The sequence below is a fragment of the Acanthopagrus latus genome, chromosome 23, assembly GCF_904848185.1.
Source record: "Acanthopagrus latus isolate v.2019 chromosome 23, fAcaLat1.1, whole genome shotgun sequence".
NCBI classification, from domain to species: domain Eukaryota; kingdom Metazoa; phylum Chordata; class Actinopteri; order Spariformes; family Sparidae; genus Acanthopagrus; species Acanthopagrus latus.
The window spans coordinates 9917928-9938125 of NC_051061.1; the positions used below are offsets into that span (position 1 = coordinate 9917928).

The window sequence follows — 20198 nt, forward strand, 5'->3', positions numbered from 1 at the left end:
CCCAGAGTGAACTGTTTCAAAATAAAGACAAAACTGAAGAAGGCAGAAACGAACTTATTATAAAATAAATATGATAAGTGGATCATAACAATCTCGAGAGGGGCTTCATCTGTGTAATATTATTATTGTGTTATTATTATTGTATTATCGTGTAATATTATTCACATCACTCAAATGAGATATTATTTTAGCCAAAAACTGACGCTAAAAAAAACAAACAAACAAACAATAAAAAGTAAGAGAATAATTAGTGAAACAGTATCGCTAATTATGTTTTAAAGAATCGTTGAATATTGATTTCAAGTGCTTCTTAAATGTTTAGTTTCAGTCGCACTGCACTGGACACTCACATGCCCCACCCTCTGCCCCGTCAACCACACTTCCCTTTACTGTGACGTCCATGTTTCTCCCTCACTCTCCCACTGAGTGCATCTGCTCTCCTTTCTAATCTTTGCCTAAAATCACGGAGATAATCCTGCATCCATCTGTCCTGAGAGAAAGACAGAGCACTGACATTGCGCTGTAATGAGGTAAAATAAATAAATAAATAAATAAATAAATCCAACAACCCAACAACACCAATTTACTGCATCATGATGCTGTAGGTGATAAATCCTGATGACATGATGGAGCTGAAATAGTGACACCATCTTAAATTGCTTAAATTTTATTATACACATGGAAATCTCACATATACATCTTTTATACATAGAATATTTTTCTATATTTTTCATTTTTAAATATGATCATTTCCTTTTTTTTATTTGATTTATTTTCTTTACACTGATTCCCACCATACATTTCATCAAGAGGGAGGAGGACAACATTGGAACATCCAATAACTGAGACAAAGAGAAACTTGATTAAAAATACACCGACACAACAATTAAAAATGAAATTGTTCACAGGAATAATCATTCGTGTCTTATAGACATTTCACTCAAAAGAAATTGTAATATGCCTAAATCACATTTGAAAAATCCTTTATTGACATACCAGCACATTTTACCATTAGACCCTCGTTTCAATTAATAACATTTTTTTGACATTCCAGCAGTGTATTTTTCTTTCTCAAAATTGAGCTCAAATCACAAACCCTCTGTAAGTTAAAATAGATTATAGATCTGGTGAAGAGCTTTCTGCAAATGTTCTTTTAAATTTCAAAACATTACTTGTGTGTTGACATGACCTGTGAGCACACGCACAAAATTGCGTTTGTGTGTGTGTGTCTGTGCGTGCTTGCATGCACATGTCAATTCATGTCTGAGTATGTTGGCTTTATTTATTGTATGCACAGACGCAAAGAGCTAAACTGTGAGGCTTGTACAATATGACAGCTCCTCTCCTGTATGAGAGTGCTAGTGCTCTCTCAGGAGAAGCCCCTCTGGACCCTCCACTCCATTACCCAGCTGTCAGTGCGTCGAGATGGAGAGGGTGCTTATTTTAAAGGGCATTAGAGGAGCTGGTGTGATTGGCCATGATTGTTATGAAATCTCACCACACCCTCTATTAATGCATGATAATAGATTTTTGCAGATCCCACCTTACTTCCACAAAGTAGTTGAAGCATTGAATTATCACCCTGTGTGTTTGTATGTAAAAGGAAGAGAGGGATGGCGGGGTACTGCAACTGCTGTGTTCACTGAAACATGCTCACCGCACAATGTTTTAGCACCTGCACCCAACACAGCGACACACTCACTGTCACACAAACACACACACATAGGCAATCTGAAAAGCTCTGACCCACCAATTCAAACATGACTGACATGTAGGTACTAAAGACAGCCTGCACAGAGAGGAGAAGCCAGGGAACATCCTGTTACATACAGGGGAGGAGGACAAAGGGTGAGGCGGCCACAGAGACACAGAAAAAAAAGGCAGAAGCAGAGGCAGCACGTGCTGTGATGCCTGGGAATAATATAACTGTTGTTGCTCACTGGTTAAGCAACTATTACACTCTACTTGTCATTCTGGGCCACCTCTCTAATGGGGGCACACACACCAAGTGGAAAGTCACAAATGCTACATGATTACTCCTGTGACCCATGACCCGTGGACGTGACCTAGTTAGGTCAGACCCAGGTGAGATTCAGCTAGACACCACATGCAGCTTTGTGCACAAGTTCACACACACACACCTTTGCACATTCAAACACACAAATACACACACACATACACACACACACAAAGGGGAGCCTGTTGTAACACAGGCTTTAACAGCTTTACACACACATAAACACAGACTGATACAACATGTAAGCACCTTTTTCCTCTTCGAGTGAATAGTTTGAAAGTAGTTTAAAACATGACTAATAAATGAACCCATGTTATCTACCACGTGCAAGCATACTAGAACTATGCATGCTTCAGAAACGTATGTTTCAGTGGTAGAGGAAAACAACTGGATGCATCACCAATGGCTGGACATGGCTGCGTTTAGTGTGTGCATTATATTATTGCTGAACTGATATGATTTCTATACATCTGAGAGCCTTGCGTGTGATATACTCTAGACAAACGAGTGTGAGCAATGTACAGTTGGGACATCACATGTTGTATTTAGAAATTTGGACAGTGTTGTAAGGTTTAAAGGTTTATGTTTCAAAACTGAGGACCTAAGGATGCCTTCCCAGCAAATAAGTAAATGTGTGGATTACACATAAAATTTTAAACATAACACAATGCCAGTGGCTTGAGAGAGTTGCTGTACAGGCAAAAAGTCACACACTTCTGCACACACACACGCACGCACGCACGCACGCACACACGCACGCACGCACGCACGCACGCACACACACACACACACACACACACACACACACACACACACATATCTCCTCAGTGATGGAAACACAACTCCTGACCAATCACAATGAGCTCAGGACCAGGAAGGAAGTCTGGGAGATGAGCTCAGTTTTTGCAGATGAATACTGTATGTGTTTGTGTACATGAACCGCTGCAACGCCAGCATGCACATACCTAAACACACGCACACATGTACACACACAAACACAAACTCACATACACAGGTGTGACAATGGAATGGATCAGATCCATACTTTTGAAATGTGCAACTGTAAATATTGCACAAAAGCGCACAGCAGGTCCAGTCAGTATAGCAGTGACTTTCTTACAATCCCTTTTCCCAAAACAATCTTTCTCCTTTCTTTATGTTGTTTTTGAAAAACTTGTATGACTTCAATCTTCTATGTCAGCTCCCTCTCCTCTTCTCCCCCATACATGTATGAGTTGTATCCAGGTGGCTGCACATACTCCTCAGACTTATCCCAGTCCGACACCCATCCAGCCCCAGCTCCTCCTCCACCGGCCCCTCCTCCGTTGGAACCAACGACCGGCTGGCTCATGGCTCCATACTGCCCGCCTCCGCGGTACATCTCCTCTGTCTCATTGGCCAGTTCATCCTCATCGATGATACCGCACTTCTCCTCGCTGGTGTCCTCTATGTCCGCCCATGACTGCTTTTCTCCTGATGCGAAGATTCCTTGTAAGAAAAAATAGAAGATCAAAGTTTAGACTGGGGTCCCCTGCACATGTTTTTCCAAACACTATACATAAAAGTGATGTCATACCATAAAAAATCACCCCTCCATAATGAACGAGGGAAGCTATTAAGAAGACTCCCTGCCACTCCTCGCGTGTCTGAAATGATGTGAAAAGTTATGAAACATAAAGAGTATGTTCTCCTTTCCCATTAAATATTTAAACTTTGAAACTTTATGCACAGAATTACAAAGTCAAAACAAGTAAATGTTTTTTACCTTGTGTTTGGTCATGGCTCCCACTATGAGAGGACACACCATTCCAGATAATGTTCCCACCCCGTTTGAGATTCCCATGAGTATGCTGGCATATCGAGGAGCGATATCCAAGTGATTGACATTGAATCCTGAGATTTCACATGACAAGAGAGTTAAGAGAAATCAATAGGGGAATTGATTTACTGTGGCAATTTTGATCATCATGAGGCCAAGTCATCCCTCACCAGTGTTAAAGGTCCTGTATTAAGCTTTTTTTTATAAGGTCAAATAATTAAAAATATATAAGTAATTAATTGTAAGTGATTTATTGTAAGTCAGTATTTAGTAGATGTAATGTTGGCCTCAATCATAGCACTGAGTCTGTGCAGTTAGGTCTCAGTCAGGCGTCTACATCTGGACATTGTAATTTTACTCCATTCTCCTTTGCAAAACTGCTCAAGCTCTGTCAGGCTGCATAGTGACCATGAACAACCCATTTCAAGTCCAGCCACAAATTCTCTATTGGACTGAGGTCTGGGCTTTGACTTGGCCATGCCAAAACATTCACCTTGTTGTCTTTAATCAAATTCTGTGCTTTTGCTGTATGATTCGGGTCACTGTCTTGCTGGAAATTAAGTCCTAATCAGGATTAGGAATCAGTGAATCAGGTTGTCCTCCAGAATCACCCTGTATTTTGCTGCATTCACTTTCACCATCTACCGTTACAACTCTTCCTCATATATTTCAATAACCTTTTCTCTATGTTACCTGGAGTATTCGTTTGTCTTTATGGTGTAATTGTAGCCAAGTGTACAGATTAACCAGTGACTACACCTTCCAGTTACAAGTGTCTTTATATTACAATCACTTGGGACACATTCATTGCTCTCAGGTGATCTCCATTTCACTAACTGTGAGACTACAAGCACCAACTGGCTGGACCTCTGTTGAATTAGGCCAGTCACTTTAAAGGAGATGAATATTTGCAATCACTTATTTTACATTATATAATTTTAATCTGTTGATGTTGTTGTCAGTCTTAACTAAACTAACTAACTTCTGGCTAAAGAGACAGATATGGGTGTGGAATCAATCTTCCCATAATTCTCTGCAAGACAGTGTGCACAAAGATTTCCTAAAATGTGGAGATCTGATCAAAGATCAAACATTTTTATAACATCTGTTACCTGAGATAGCAAATCCACTGAAACCCACAGCAAGGACCAAAAAGGAAATAGCAACAGCTTTAGAGTGAGAGTATCCCACCACCAGCAGGAGAGTGGCCTCCATCCCAAAACCTGAAACACATCCATCCAAAAAACAAATCAAACACCATCACTATCCATAGCTATGTACGCTGTCTCAACAAGCAATGGTGATCCTTTAATAGTTTTGTTACAGCGCATTGTAAATATGTTGAACATGGTTCATGTGTTTATGCACAGGCAGAAGAAACAATGATACAACATGTAAGCTGTGCTAAAATGTTAATAGGATTTGAATCCTAGCAGCTGCTGCATTTCAGACACTCTGAAAGAGAGTTGCTGAGTGTCGGACAATTTGTCATTATAGGTCCTTCACTTTCAGGGGAATTATGGCAATCATAGACAAACACATCTATAAAATTCACACTTGCATTCCTCTCATCGCTAAGAAAGTGTCATTGTTGTAGTTTGTGGTGACATGCTATCTTAATTTCTACCTGATGACAAGATGAAGACAGTTTGGCTTAACTGATTTATGCATTTCAGCCTCACTTTGTCCAGACAGATGTCGAGTTTACTTTAAGAGCTGGAGATGTTTCTTTCATCCTTTGTGGCGGACTCTCAGTTACTGAAACTGCAACTTTTTGTCTTCAGCCCAAAGTGAATCAATATTTTATTGAGTTTGGTCAGTAGTTTGTCTTTTACAGTGAATGCACTATTTATTTCTGTAGCATCTTAAAACATTCAAGGTCTATCTCTCTACTCAAGCAGCAAGTGCTATTTTTTTCATACCTTTTTTGTCATAAATGTGAGAAATTCTACACTCAGGCAGTTTTAGTGCGTTATTCAGAATGAAGTGTCTTGAGCTTTCTTTTCCCCTCTTTTCTTTATCCCTCCTCACCATCCTCTAACTGTTACCCTTTACTGTTTGACACGCTCACCTCCACAGTTCATGAGCTTCCTGACGTTGGTGGTGGACATCAGGTTGTGTGTTCTCAGGTAGTCTGCCAACTGGCCTCCGATGGGCACGATGATTGTCATCACCAGATGGGGCAAAGCTGACACCATGCCCACCTGATCGAGGAAAGAGCAGAGGTAATGTATATGTGAGTGAGAGAAAGCGACACAAGAACAGTGTTTTCATTAGTATTAGAGACAATGGGAGTCAGAAAATGATTGTAAATCACCTATTGAAGTACATTTTTCCCTGACATCCAAGTACAATTTTTTGATACTAGCACATCAGTCTGGATATTATTAAATGTTCACGTTGATTAGTGCTCCTTTAAACTGAATTGAGATAATGTGATCTGAATGATAATAATATAATAATAATAATAATAATAATAATAATAATAATTGTTAATAATAATATTAACAATATCAAAGAAATTTGCAGGCCTGTTAAAGCACTCATAAAAGCTCTCATCTCAAAATAAAGTTACATTTAGCATAAAACTGTTGAAATGAAGTGATTAGTGCATTGTTATTTTGACCCATAGTCACCACCAGGAAGAAAAATACCAGAATTTCCATTTAACTCCAAGTGAAACCTTAACCTTAAAGTTGCAGTTGGATACAGCAGATGAATGTAGCTGTAGGCATACGCCAATTGTATGACTACAAAAACTCAAACTTTCATCTGTGTAGATATATAGATAATCTAATCTCACCTTGCTGATCTCAAAGCCAAAGACTTCTTCAAAGTAGGCCGGCTGGCTGATGAGTAGCAGGTAGAAGGTCCAGCTCCTGCAGAAGTTGGCCACAATGATGGCATAGACTGGCATGGAGGTGAAAAAGTGTCTCCATGGGGTTTTAAATTTCTGCACACCAAAAGGAATGAGATGTTACTAAAATCCAGTACATCCACAGGGAGCTGTGTTTCTGTCTAGGCTAAATATTGATACGCCACACATAAATGTCATACAGAACCATACATGGAGAGGATTCAGAAATGAAGCAGATTCTCCAATTGCATCTTCAATGTACTTCCTCTCTTCTGGTGTGATGGTGGGATGGGCTGCGGGACTCTCATACGACACCAGAATCCAGAACAAATACCAGAATATCCCAAAGCTGCCTGGGAGAGGAAGAGGGAGAAAACGAAACACACAGACATGAGTACAGTAGAGAAAGAGTACTAGAAAGAGAACAAGATTAAAGTGGTGAGGGAGGAAGAGAGAAAAGGAGAAGTAGCTACTGGTGACACAAGAAAAGATTAGCAATAAAGAATCTACACATGAGCACCTGATGCATACACACATACAATCTTAAGATTCACACCAAATCGCTACCATTCATTCTTGATTGTGAGTAACAGAAACACACTAGTTGATAGATCTGGATTTTTTTTTTTTTTTGCATTTAAACTGAGGAGTGCTAGTGTAAGAATTAAAGGTCCAGTGTGTAGGATTTAGTGGCATCAAGCAGCGAGGTTGCAGATTTCAACCAACTGAACAGCCCTCATCTTGCCTTCCCCTACAAAACAAAACAAAGCAAAACAAAACACAAAAGGCCCTCTCCAGAGCCAAGCTTAGGTGTGTCAGTTCTGGGCTTCTGTAAAAACATGGTTGTGCGACATGGTGGACCCGCTGACTCTGCATATATTAAAGATTCTAAGGTTATGAACAGTCTAAGTAGATCATATGCTAATGAAAACACAATCATGGATTGTATATATTCCATTTCTGTCCCTAAATCCTAGACACTGGACCTTCAGTATATATGAGTCGACTGCAAAAACTCTGTAGTAAGCAAACATTTATATGAATGTGAGGATACTAACCATAGACGTAGAATATTGAGGGCCACCCAGAGTATTGCACCAGCACCCCAGCTAAAGGCATGGCCACCACTGCTCCTGCATAGGATCCTTAGGAGGCAAGAGACACATTTTTCCTTATAAACAAATAATAATTTCTCAAAATGTCTGATATATATTTGGTGGTAATGGAAATCAGTACGTCCAGAACCCTCGAGTGGCTCCATCGGCATGACCTACAAAACTTGTCTCACAAGATTTCTACTAAAAAAAATGTCAGTGAGGTGTGAAACCTTACCACAAAAGGCTGTTGTGGCTAATCGACTTCTCTCAAGAGGTGGCGCCCACTTTGCCCAGATCCCGTGGCAGGCTGGGTATGATACACCCTGAAGGGCACAAGTGGAACATTCAGTGTAACATTCTCAAGCAAGTAGGAAAAGTCTCACAAAGTCTGTGTACATGGACACATGCTTTACCTCAACAAGGCCTTGGCATATTCTGACCAGTATGACGCAGCTGTAATGGCAGCGAGCAGCAGACGGAATCAACATGTTGAGGGTGGATGTGGCCACTATGGCAAAGCCAAATACTCTTAAACACAAAAAAGACAAACAAGCAGCCTCAGACTGAATATTTAATTGCAAAGATAGCAGCAAAGAAGAAGAAACAAATGCCTAGTCTACTTTTTCAAACCCAGCACAATTACCTAATTGTTCAATTGATCAATTAAAAGTAGACCAGAGTAGAAGTAGACCTAGAACAGCTACGTACTGGAGAAGTTGTAATGAATGTGAAGGTATTCACCTGTTGGCTGCAAATTTTTGACATATAAAGCCCCCTGGGATCTGTGTGACGATGTAGCCCCAAAAGAAGGAGCCATGGATCATCCCCACTGTCTCAGGGTCCCAGGTGAATTGTGCAGCCTGGAGAAAAAGAAGATATATCAGTTAAACTTAAATGAAAAAATCCTCCCTTCAAAACACAGATTGTATGTTTGATCAGAACTTCTGTTCAGAAATGCAGTCATTAAAGGTACCTGAACGCAACTCATTTTGTTTTGATGGACTCTTAGCTTGCAACATGTATTTGGTAAAATTTTGGTATAGTAATCCATTAACAAAACATTTTTTCAGTTCCCAAATGTACTGCATGCTTACATTTTATCGCTCATGTTAACGTAAGTACACGTGGCCAGAGATCAGTGTTTAACTGTCATTTGTTTCTTTCTTTTAGAAAAATCTTGGCATCATTCAACTCCTGAGCAGAGATAAAGCAGATCAGAGAGAAACACAAACACATGTGTGAGGTTTGTCTGCCAGTGCAAACATCTGTATCAAAGACAGACAGGCGTTGATTTTGGTTTTGACACTTACCACAAGCACTTCCTTGTTGCCTTTGTAGACAGTGTGGTCATTGACCATGCTAACTATGGCCACACCCAGATTGCACCGGATGCCAAAAGAAATACAGAATCCTAGGCCAGACAGGATAGCGATGATGTACCGCCTCGGCAAGCCAAAGCAGGTGCAGTCAACCACCGGCATCTCCTTCTCCTCCACCAGCTCAGGACGACCCTCCGCCGATAACTCAATGGTTTCTCCATTGGGCTGCCGCTTCTCGATCAGCCTGAGAGCAGATGGAAAGACTGAGAGATGGTGCAGGAGGGGAGAGCTACGAACCAGCCGCTGCAAACATGATCTAACAGTGAAGTTATCATGCCTCTTTAATATTGATTCTTTACACTGCCTGATTTGGATTATGCGCAAGAAGGACACAATTCTGGTTGTTGTCACTTAAAAGAAGTTGATACATGGTTCGGTTGCAATACCTGCTCATTTAACGGTATAATTTGTTGGCTGTGACCAGAATTCAATGGTAGCTCCAAAATTATATGTCTTAATACTAACTGCTGCTCACCACACTCCTTGCTGTAGTTAGGTGTGGCTGTAGCTACTAGCTGCTGTTTGGAAGTAAGCTCTGTTAGCTGTAGAGCTAGTGGCCATATTAGTTGACTGGGGTTTGCTTGGACTGCAGCCTCAGGCCATGGGGCCAATTATTGCAAACAAAGGGCCTTAGCTCATCTGGGCTCCCAGTGCACACAGCTGGACACCAGACTGGGACTGAACACAGCCTCTGAGACCGATGGAGGTCAGTCTGTACAGTACAGAGGTGATATATAGCCACTCCAGTCAGGACTATGACTTCAGGGATTAGAAAACTAGGCAGATGGAAAGTGAGAAAAAGTTGGGCATCAGAGGCGGGCGCATGGAAACTGTGTGTAATGCTGGAATGATTTCATGTTGTACTCTGTGAATTTAGGATTTATTTAGAACAAAACAGATGTGATTGTGGAAAGAGAAACCAAGACTGTTTTGTTGTGTTAATATGTTTCTGTTGAATTTTGAAACTGCGGGGGTTTACTATTGGACCATTGCCTCTTGCTCATACAAAGTGGTATTACAAGACAGGATGTGGCCAGAGGTTGCTGATTAGCCTGCTAACTTCAGTAGTCACCTCTACAGCTCAATACATTGATATCTTTGACATAACGTCAACACCTTCTTCACATTTGAATGTTTAAAAGAAAAATTTGGGCCATATCTTACATATTGCACCAAGTACTAAAACCTAGATTGGCATTTCTCTTGCAAAAAAAGACAGGGACACAGAGAAGTATTTGCCATGAAAAAGGTGGAAACGGGGAGAGGTTCCAGTCAGGTGACACCTCCTTGAGGGACAAAAAACAAATGTATCATGGAGACGGTGGCTCGAAATTCCTTGGAGTACGGGAACATTATCAGTTCAGGTGAGCTACGCTTTAACAATAAATTTGTTTGTACATACAAGATTGAAATACAGGTAACACGGTGATCTGCAAACATTATATTCAGTCTGTTGCAAGGATTATTTACCAGCTCTTTGTGCATGGTGCATGTCTTTTCACTGCAGAATTTGATACACACATGCATGTACGCCCCTGCGCCTGCACGCCCACACCCCCACATTCACTCACACACACACCCCCACATTCACTCACACACACACACACACACACACACACACACACACACACACACACACACACACAGGCACACTTCCATGCAGACAATGTGCACCATGTTGGGGTCGTGTCTGACTCAGCGTGTCCCAGTGTGTGGAAGCAGCTGTCACTAGCCGAGGAGCAGAGTTAGCTACGACAGCACATTCCCCCAATGACCGCTTCTTTAGCATGCCTGGGACCTGCTGCCATACTGGTGCAGTTTAAGATGTCCACTCTCTCAGGAGACAGACATCTAATCATATCATATGACTGAATGGACAGGCTTGTGTGTTTAAACTTTAAAGGTACTTCGAATGGGGTGTGTGGGTGCACAAATAGACAAAAATGCATATATGTCCATATGTCCTTTAACTGAAAGGTTTTGTAGAAAGCAGAAATATTTACAACCAAATGTCAACCAAGCAACTATTTTAGTTATTATCAGTTTGTCTTAAAAGAGACCACAGATTCTTGTTATTTTAGGCTGTTTGTGTGAGACCATTTTGTCGAATGGCGAGTGCCACTTTTTTCCATAGAAGTCAAACAGAGAAGTCAGGAGAGCGACCATCTGTGTACTATAACCTCCATACTCTCAACAACACCCCCCACTATTAAACACTCACACACGCATACAGCATTTTTCTGCAGTTAAATTGCCCACACTGCCACACTATCTAGTGTATATATGTTTTATCCTGTGTGTATGAGTTTTGGGGTAGGTTTGAGCTCATAGTGATACACGGTTGTGTGTCAGCCGTCCGCTTTCCATTGGGCTGATCCAGTTAGTCAGTGAGCTGGAGAATTATGCTCAAAAACAGGCACAATCACCACAAGGATTTGTTCCATGTGATGAAAGGATTGTTGCATTTTTCAAAAGTTGTTTCAAATTTGAGCCTTAATATGTTGAAAAAGAAACCAGTGTTTACTGCATTCAACGCGGCTCTGCTTTTCCATGCAACCATTCAAGACATTTCATCTCTCTTTTGCAGCACACTGAACCTCCGAGATCACTTATTCACGCACGCCAAAAGACAAGTCAGACTCTGACACTGGTTAATTATTGATGTGTTTTTGGGTGGATAAATAATTCAGTCTGGCTTTTACACCATAATCTGTCACTATCTATCTATCTGTTCGCCTCTCTCTCTGCATCTCTGCATAGAGCTACAGTCTCATCCATCCAGTTGTTTCATTTCTTAGCTATGCATGTGGATTTCACACCCTCCCCCACTTCCACACAGCAGACTCTGCATAATCTCTTTATATGTCCATGCAATCAGTCAATGAACAAACAAAGATAAAACATGTGCCAGTTTAATGATGCGTCAATTAAACTTGGATGTATCATAATATATATTCTACTACTCAAGTAAAACACAATGGACAAGAGGAGAGTAATACTTTGCTAAGCAACATTGTAAGAGATTAGAGAGGCTGTCTCCCCTCCAACCAACTCTCTCTCTCTCTCTCTCTCTCTCTCTCTCTCGCTCTCTCTCTCTCTCTTAATCTGTCACAACATTCAGATTAGGATTACAAAAATGATTTACTTCCGGAAATGAATATGGAGGGACAGACTAACGCCGGGCGTGGTTTAGCATGCGGCTCCCTATATCACGACACACACTGTTGAGTTCATGCTGCCCCTATGATTCAGTTTGTGTTAGACCTTTTATAAATGAGGCTGCTTTTACTTAACATGCAGTCATTTTATGTTTTAAATCAAACATTTTTTATATATATATATATATATATATATATATATATACACACACACACACATATATATATATATATATATATATATATATATATATATATATATATATATATATATATATATATATATATATATATATATATATATATATATATATATATATATATATATATATATATATATATATATACATATATACATGCACATATACATAAATATACATATATACACCATATTTTACATATTAAATTACATATTAAAGTTAAGGGACACTTTTGCATGAACACAGTATTTTTCAAGTTTTAATTACTAAAATATTATGTAACAGTAGTGCATTTCAAGTTGGTCATAGACCTCTTTCACTGAAGACATTTTGACTTTTCGAAGCAGGAATAGCCCAGGTATGACCAAGAAAAATTAGGGATGGCTCCATTCTATTTCTATTAAGAGTCCCAGTAAGTCATGAACAGTACCAGAGCCCTGGAAGGAGTTCAGCTAAATGAAATGTAGCCATAATTCATTCTAGAAACTCCACCAGGGCTTTTCCTGCTTTGACAAGTCAAAATGATGCTCTGAAAAGGGTCTATTCTGTCTCCTGTAATAAGTCACACATCTAGATATTAAATTTATACTCATTGACTCAACATCATAGAAAAACTGTGCATCAAATGTGACCCTTTACATTGAAACTATGTTATGGAATTAGATGGTAAATGTACATGCAAGAAGTTTAAAGAAGTGCACTCATCCAAGAGTGTCCAATTGAAGAGATAGCATATATGGAAGTGCCTTGGTACTTTTGTATAAACAGGAGATTTACAGGTACTAAAATTATATAAAGTCAGTGTTGTTTCAGCTACAGCAAATGCAAGCATGTGACATTTATTTGATAGTACGTGCACTGGCTCGTGGACACTTACAAAACTGTACATAACACAAGAAATAGAAAGATGAAACTGTTACTAGTTCTGTCAATCAAAGCAATAAGTTGATCAAAAAGCAGACGTGACAAAAAGGAGGGAAGGTGTGTACAGTTTTTCTGTCAAGTCAGTCGGCCATGCTCACATTGCTGTCCTCTCTGTACTGAACAAATGTGCTGACTTGCCCCCTGAGTGGAGCGCAGTATCCTACTTCAGAGTTAGTGGAGGGTGCAGGAGGATCCTCATTAAAACTCACGACAGATTGCAGCCTGACACCTACACATACGCTACCAGCTAACGAGGCTAGCCCACAGCAAAAATTACCGTTAATTACAGATGCCTCCCACTAAAGGGCAATCTCACACTAATGCGTGTGTAAGTCTCTGAAAATGGCTGACTGACTGGGTGTCTCCCTCTTCTAGTGTTTTCATGTCATAATAAAAGGACTCACTGGTACTTTTGTTCTGGTTGGTAAAAATTCCTAGTTCTGTGAGAGAAATTAGGCAAAATAGAGAAAAAGATGTTGCTTTTGTGTGAGGCTCACGGCCACTCAGCCGATATAGCTTCTGATTGGTCTCAGCTGGCACAATTAATGAGCGAGAGAGCAATGAGCAGGCAGGAGTCCCGTGACCTCAGGCTCTCTGAAATATAATTACAATAGTAACAGGCTCAGCGGACACTCACGAACCATTTACACCTCAAACTGAGCTCATATAGGCGTTTCACCTGAGCATGGGGAAGCAAAGTTCAACCCAAAACAAGCTGACACGGAACGTACAAAGCCAATCTGACAGAGCCAACAAGTTTACTCTTTTCGGTATGATTAAACAATTAATCAGTGACAGGTATACTCAAGATAATGTTTTTATATAGCTCACATTTGGTGAGTTGTAACAAACATGTTTTGGCATTTTTGCTTTAAACATGATTAAAACTGTTTGATTTTCAAAGTAGTTGCTGATGAATTGTCTTGATCGACTACTTGAACATCTGAATAACCAAGTAATCACTGAAGCCTCTGACCCCTGTGCTAAATAGGGATGCAGTGGTATGAGGTACGATAACTGTCTCAGAAAATATCTCATATCTCATATTTCACTGTATCATTCATCATTTGCAGGTGAAAGGAGTGACAATCCATCCATCCATCCATCATCTGTACATTATATGTACGCCGCTTAATCCTCTGCAGGGTCGCGGGGGAGTGACAATCGATTTAGTCAATACATTTTTTGTATTTATTCTTTTATATTCACTTTTAATTAGTGAGAAAATATCTACAATTTTTCCTAATAAGAGATTTTGCAACAATAAATCAGCTGTTACAGAACAACACTGTGACTCTCACGTGCTGCCTGGTGACCTAGGACCCTTCTTACCATGTATATTAAATTCACCAATTCACAGAGAGTCCTGTGTAATCCTCTCATAAGAGGATGATAGAGAGGAAGAGAGACAGCGAGGGCGGTTGACAGTGAAAATATTATATAATGCGAATCGCCCTGGTCATCATTTGTCCACATCCATGTACTGAATTGATTCTGTGTTGTGCCGTGTGTGAAACATGTTCCTCATGTCAGAGCTCTTGTCTAAAGATGATTTAACCACATTCTTATTCACGCTCTAAGTGTTGGTCAGATGTTTGGAAATATGGGCAAACAGCTTGAGGATTTTTTTAATTTCCAAACTGAAATTTCTGCAGTTCTTTTGTAATTTCGATAGTGGTGTCTCCCCCTTCCTCCACAATCTCTCACTCTCCCTGAAGTGAACAGATTGGGTCTCGGTGGGACTGTGTCACCCAGGGAGACACCCTCCTCCCCATCCTGTCACACCATTTTTTTTTCTCTCTCCTGTTGTGGACACACACACACACACACACACACACACACACACACACACACACACACACACACACACACACACACACACACACACACACACACACACTATGCACTATGTTCAAATGCCCACACGTGTGACCTTCATAGACATATTATCTAAATACTCACATAGTCTGGCTCAATCACTGAGTAAGTGCAGATTGCATCTGTACACTCTCTCTCACAGACAGACAGACAGACAGACATGCACGCACGCACGCACGCACACACACACACAAACGCACACACGCACACACAGTTTCTCACTGCATTTACCAGACAGGTAATGATGGACTGAGCCTGGTCAGTGGATATATCTTGAAAAAAACGGAAGCAATCCTGACGTCGTGGATACAGACATCATTGCTGCCAGCAACTCAGAATACTGAGCGGTTGCAACTGCTGGGTTCTGACAAATCTAAGGTCTTTCGATATGATGATATATATTGTGTGACAATGGAAAATTATTTATCATTTCATTTTCTATTGTGTTGTAAGATCACATTCTTTACAGCAATTTCTTTCACTACTGGACGAGGCTTTTCATTCTCGACGCAGGCAGGAAATTTGCATGGAGGCAACACAAACAAATATGGACGAGAGGGAACGTGACACAAAATGAGATAATTCCAAACAGAAGAAGGACAAAACGAACTCTACAGTCACATGGATGTGGTTTGGGTTTGAAAAGACCTGACCAGACCAGGACATAACTTAAATAATATAAAACCTCTTTTACCACCTATGAAAGAATCATGTCAAATAGTATAGAGAGAGTCACGTGTATATATCTTGATATCTGTCGTTATCAGGATATGAAATGACCTATACCGGGACGAGTTACTAGTTATACCGCACAACCCTTGACAGATATATCATCTGTGCAGACTCTGCAATAAACCTGCACACAGTACAACAATTCAGGTAGCGTGAGTGACATTCTGGCATTGACAGACGGACAGACACAAGATCAAGAGAGAGAACACAAACAGATGTGTCTCAAATGTGGCTCCCAGGATTCACTGTGTAATGTTTTCGGGCTCAATGACAATGATTGGCAGCACAGTAGTCTTCTTAAAGCGTCGTCAAAACGCTTTAACATTATTATGCCCTTTGTCACAATCAGGGATGCAACCAGTCATTTTTTTTCTCATCGTTGATTAATCATCAATTATTTTCTCGATTAAATGATTATTTGTTAGATCAATAATATGGTGAAAAATGTCAAGTGTTCCCCAAATGCCCAAGATTCTATCCTCAAATGTCTTGTTTTGTCCACAACCCAAAGATGTTCATTTTACTGTCAAAGAGGATAAAAGAAACCAGAAAACATTCACATTGAATAGTTAGCGATTAATTCAACAGCTGACAACAAATTGAGTGATTGATTAATTGTTGCAGCTCCAATCAAACAACATTGTATTGTATACTGTATTCATCATGATCCCAACACTAATTTGTGCTAGTCATATGTTAAAACGGATTTTAAGACTTTACATCACACTTGCTGTTTAGTAGATTTGTTTTATATTTACCTGTGGTTATTAGACTACCTACAGTACATTGTGCAAAAGTGACTGAGGTAAGTTTGCTGCAGTATTACATTTCACAGGTTTCCAAAAACGTGATCCAAACCCCCTTATTCATCAGGAAACCCCTCTGATTGCACACATGCACAGAGAAGCAAAGCCAAGTGGCGAAGCTGCTCTGTCTCTGGGCATTCTTAAGTATTAATGTCAAGAATGTGGTGCAATATTTAAAACAACGGTTCACGATTATTCTTAAACTGAAAGGAACACGATGATATAAAATAAAATGCCAAAGGGTTTTCAGTTCTTGCACTTTGCCAAACTCTGAATGGTAAGAAATTAAACATAGGTTAATCTCATTACTATTTCACTATTTTATTCAAATCACTTTTAAGACCACCTTGTGAGCTAACTGAAAATGCAGCCCTCCACTGCAAGTAAAATGGATTAAAAATTAATTACTTATTATATTCTGCATTGCCCTGTGCATAGTGAAACACAAGCTCGCCCCTTTTTGGCCGAGCGATCCTGCTGACGCAAACTGCCAATTCATTTAATATACCGGTACGTGGCATTTTTATGAGATGCACAAAGGAATACTATTAAAAACTTTTAGGCACATTCAAAACATTGGTGAGAGGACAGATGTAGAATGATTGTATTTAATACAGTGCTGTGAAGTAGCTCCTTGGCACGAGGAGATTAAAAGATAACATTCAGACATTGGTTTGAGGATCTTAAAAAACAGAAATAGTGAAAGTAGAGATGTAGAGTGCACTTGACCTTACAGTGCTGGAGTTTATGCTTACCTAGTGGAGTTTAATATAGAAACAGGAGATGCATTCTGATGGAGAAAATGTTTAAATAATAGATGAACTCCTGGCTGCTTTCATCAGGAGGGATTTTGTCTGAGAGGTGGTGAGATTGCACACAAACACACATCTACTCACACTGTGCAGGGATGTCCTGTGTGCAAGATGCATCATATTGACACACGCACACTTTTATAAACACACAAAATATTCACTTTTCCTACTGAACCCATTGCTTAGTGCCTAACACTGCAACCACATAAAACCAGAGTTCACCGGCTAAGCCGAGGAAACGCTCACTAAAACCAATCTGGATCCAATCTGATACATCACATCTCTCATGGCATCAGCTGTGGCCGTGCACATGCGTGGCTCATGACCAGGAGCAGAGAAAAAGCCTGAGATTTACATGTCCATTAATCTGGGACATCCCGATAGGGTGAAACTTGTCTGTGCTGGTGTCTCAATGGATGGATGGATGGATGGAGGGATGGAGGAGGAGGAAGAGGAGGAGGTGGAGGGAGCGGCTGGAGGAAGTGACATGGGCTGGGATGGAGTGAGTGGGAGGGGAGAGTTTAGGGATTTGCGTGGCTCGACAGCTGGACTGAAAAACAGGCTATTTCAGGACGGGATTTATACGTTTGGTTGCTACCTCAAATCCTGAGAGAGCGAAAGCTTAAAGCGATGGTTATTGCATGAGGTTCTATCGGCGTCTTTAATCTCTCTGTTATACTGAAATATTGTTAGCGCACCATTCAGGGTTGCAACTTTTGTACTGATATTCAATTTTACATACATCTAGCACTGAAACACATTTGTGATAAAGTGTAATATATGTCAATATTTTCATTAAAAATGACACTGTGCACATACATGAACTGGTCAAGGTTGGCTTAATCATGAACCATCACTAAGAGTGTGTATCATATAAAGGCTGTAGATGTGACACAGATGTGCATATTTACTTAAATTTCTACAAAGCTGCAATTATTTCAGAAACTGAAAAAAGAATCATACAGTTCATTGTGAGAAAAATATTTTATCCACCCACAGCCCACAAACCAAAGACATTCAAATTTCTATCACCAAAGACAAAATAAAATGTATGAACTGAGAAGCTAGAGGCAAGAAACACACAATATTTGTTTTTTTGTTAGGAAAGATTTGTCGTTTGGGAAAATAGTTGCCTATTAAGTTTTTGCTGATGACCAATCAACTAATGCTTCAATTTTGTGTTTCAATAATGATAATAACTATTATCATGGTTGCTTTGTCTCTTTCTAGCCAACTGGTTACAACACTGATTTTGTTGTAAAAAACAAAACAAAAAATTTGGTAAATTTAATAGAGAGCTCATAGTTCATGGCTCAAACACATACAGGAGTAGATAGATAGATAGATAGATAGATAGATAGATAGATAGATAGATAGATAGATAGATAGATAGATAGATAGATAGATAGATAATGCGTGGTACCATCTGATTCCGTGCCAGAAAGGCACGGAAACATTATGTAACCACAGTTTCTTGTCGCCTGAGACTCCAATATACTCAATCCACTTAAAGCTGGGCCAAATCTGACAAGAGCAACAGCATCATTCATGATTTTTTATAAGAAAAGTACTCTAAAGCATCAAATCCCCACGAGAAACGCTCTACTTAGTCTCACATGCGTTCTGTAGCGAATTAATTACCCACTTTTTACATTACCATCCCCATAATTGACTACTCTAGTACTCTCCGTCTTAATTTGCTTGTTTTCTTTTGCAAAAAAAATGAACTACGCGTGAAATGACAGTCACTTCTCCGTCTTCTCCGTCACTTTGAGCATTTTCCCAGCCACTTCTGCCTCAACCATGCGCCGCGCAAAGCTGGACTTTTGCCCCAACATGATGTTGCATGCTTTAAAACCGATCAGTCGCCTCTTTTCCCAGATAAAATCAGTAACGAACAAACTTTCCCTCCCCCCCACACCAGAGTTACTGGTTGGAGGACGGAGGATGGAAACCCGCGGCACGATGATCTGCTGCGTCCCGCACAACAAAACTATCCCCTGCAAACAGCGTGAAAATGGGGAAAGTCAGGGGTGGAGCAGGGATATTTAAAATAGGTGTGTACCTGTGAATTTTCCCCAGAGTTTTGCCCGCCTGCGCCTTAAACCTGTCTGGTCGGATCTCCATCCTTGCAGCTTCTTGACCCGGCCGGTGTGCTGATGTCCCGCGCGCCCTCCTGTCCTGCCTGAGCGCGCGCAGTTCTCTCTCTCTCTCTCTCTCTCTCTCTCTCTCTCTCTCTCTCTCTCTCTCTCCATCATCTCATCCTTCTCTCATCCCTCCCTACACACACACACACACACACACACACACACACACACACACACACACACCAGCCTCCACCTCACAGATGGGCCGCAGAAAGGTGTAGGCCTTTCTGGTTTCAGAAAAAAAAATTACATACAGCTTGTGGTCTTCACTGGACATATGGACTCGGGGAATATAAATGAATTCATGGAGTCTAATCTAGAGTCTAAAAATATGATTGATAATTATCATCACCTTGTGAAAATGCTAAATCT

General features: G+C 40.3%; 1 protein-coding gene across 1 annotated transcript; it reads right to left on the reverse strand.

Annotated features, from left to right (window-relative positions):
• Window positions 1-722: 722 nt before the first annotated feature.
• Window positions 723-19823, reverse strand: slc17a7a (solute carrier family 17 member 7a). Its single transcript, XM_037089302.1, has 13 exons — window positions 19745-19823; window positions 9101-9353; window positions 8532-8650; window positions 8204-8318; window positions 8026-8113; window positions 7752-7838; window positions 6904-7046; window positions 6640-6789; window positions 5908-6040; window positions 4949-5059; window positions 3783-3910; window positions 3594-3663; window positions 723-3505 (listed from the first exon to the last, which is right to left on the reverse strand). Exons 1-13 carry the CDS (start codon window positions 19804-19806, stop codon window positions 3210-3212), a joined length of 1755 nt encoding a protein of 584 aa, XP_036945197.1. The 5' UTR covers window positions 19807-19823; the 3' UTR covers window positions 723-3209.
• Window positions 19824-20198: the final 375 nt, after the last annotated feature.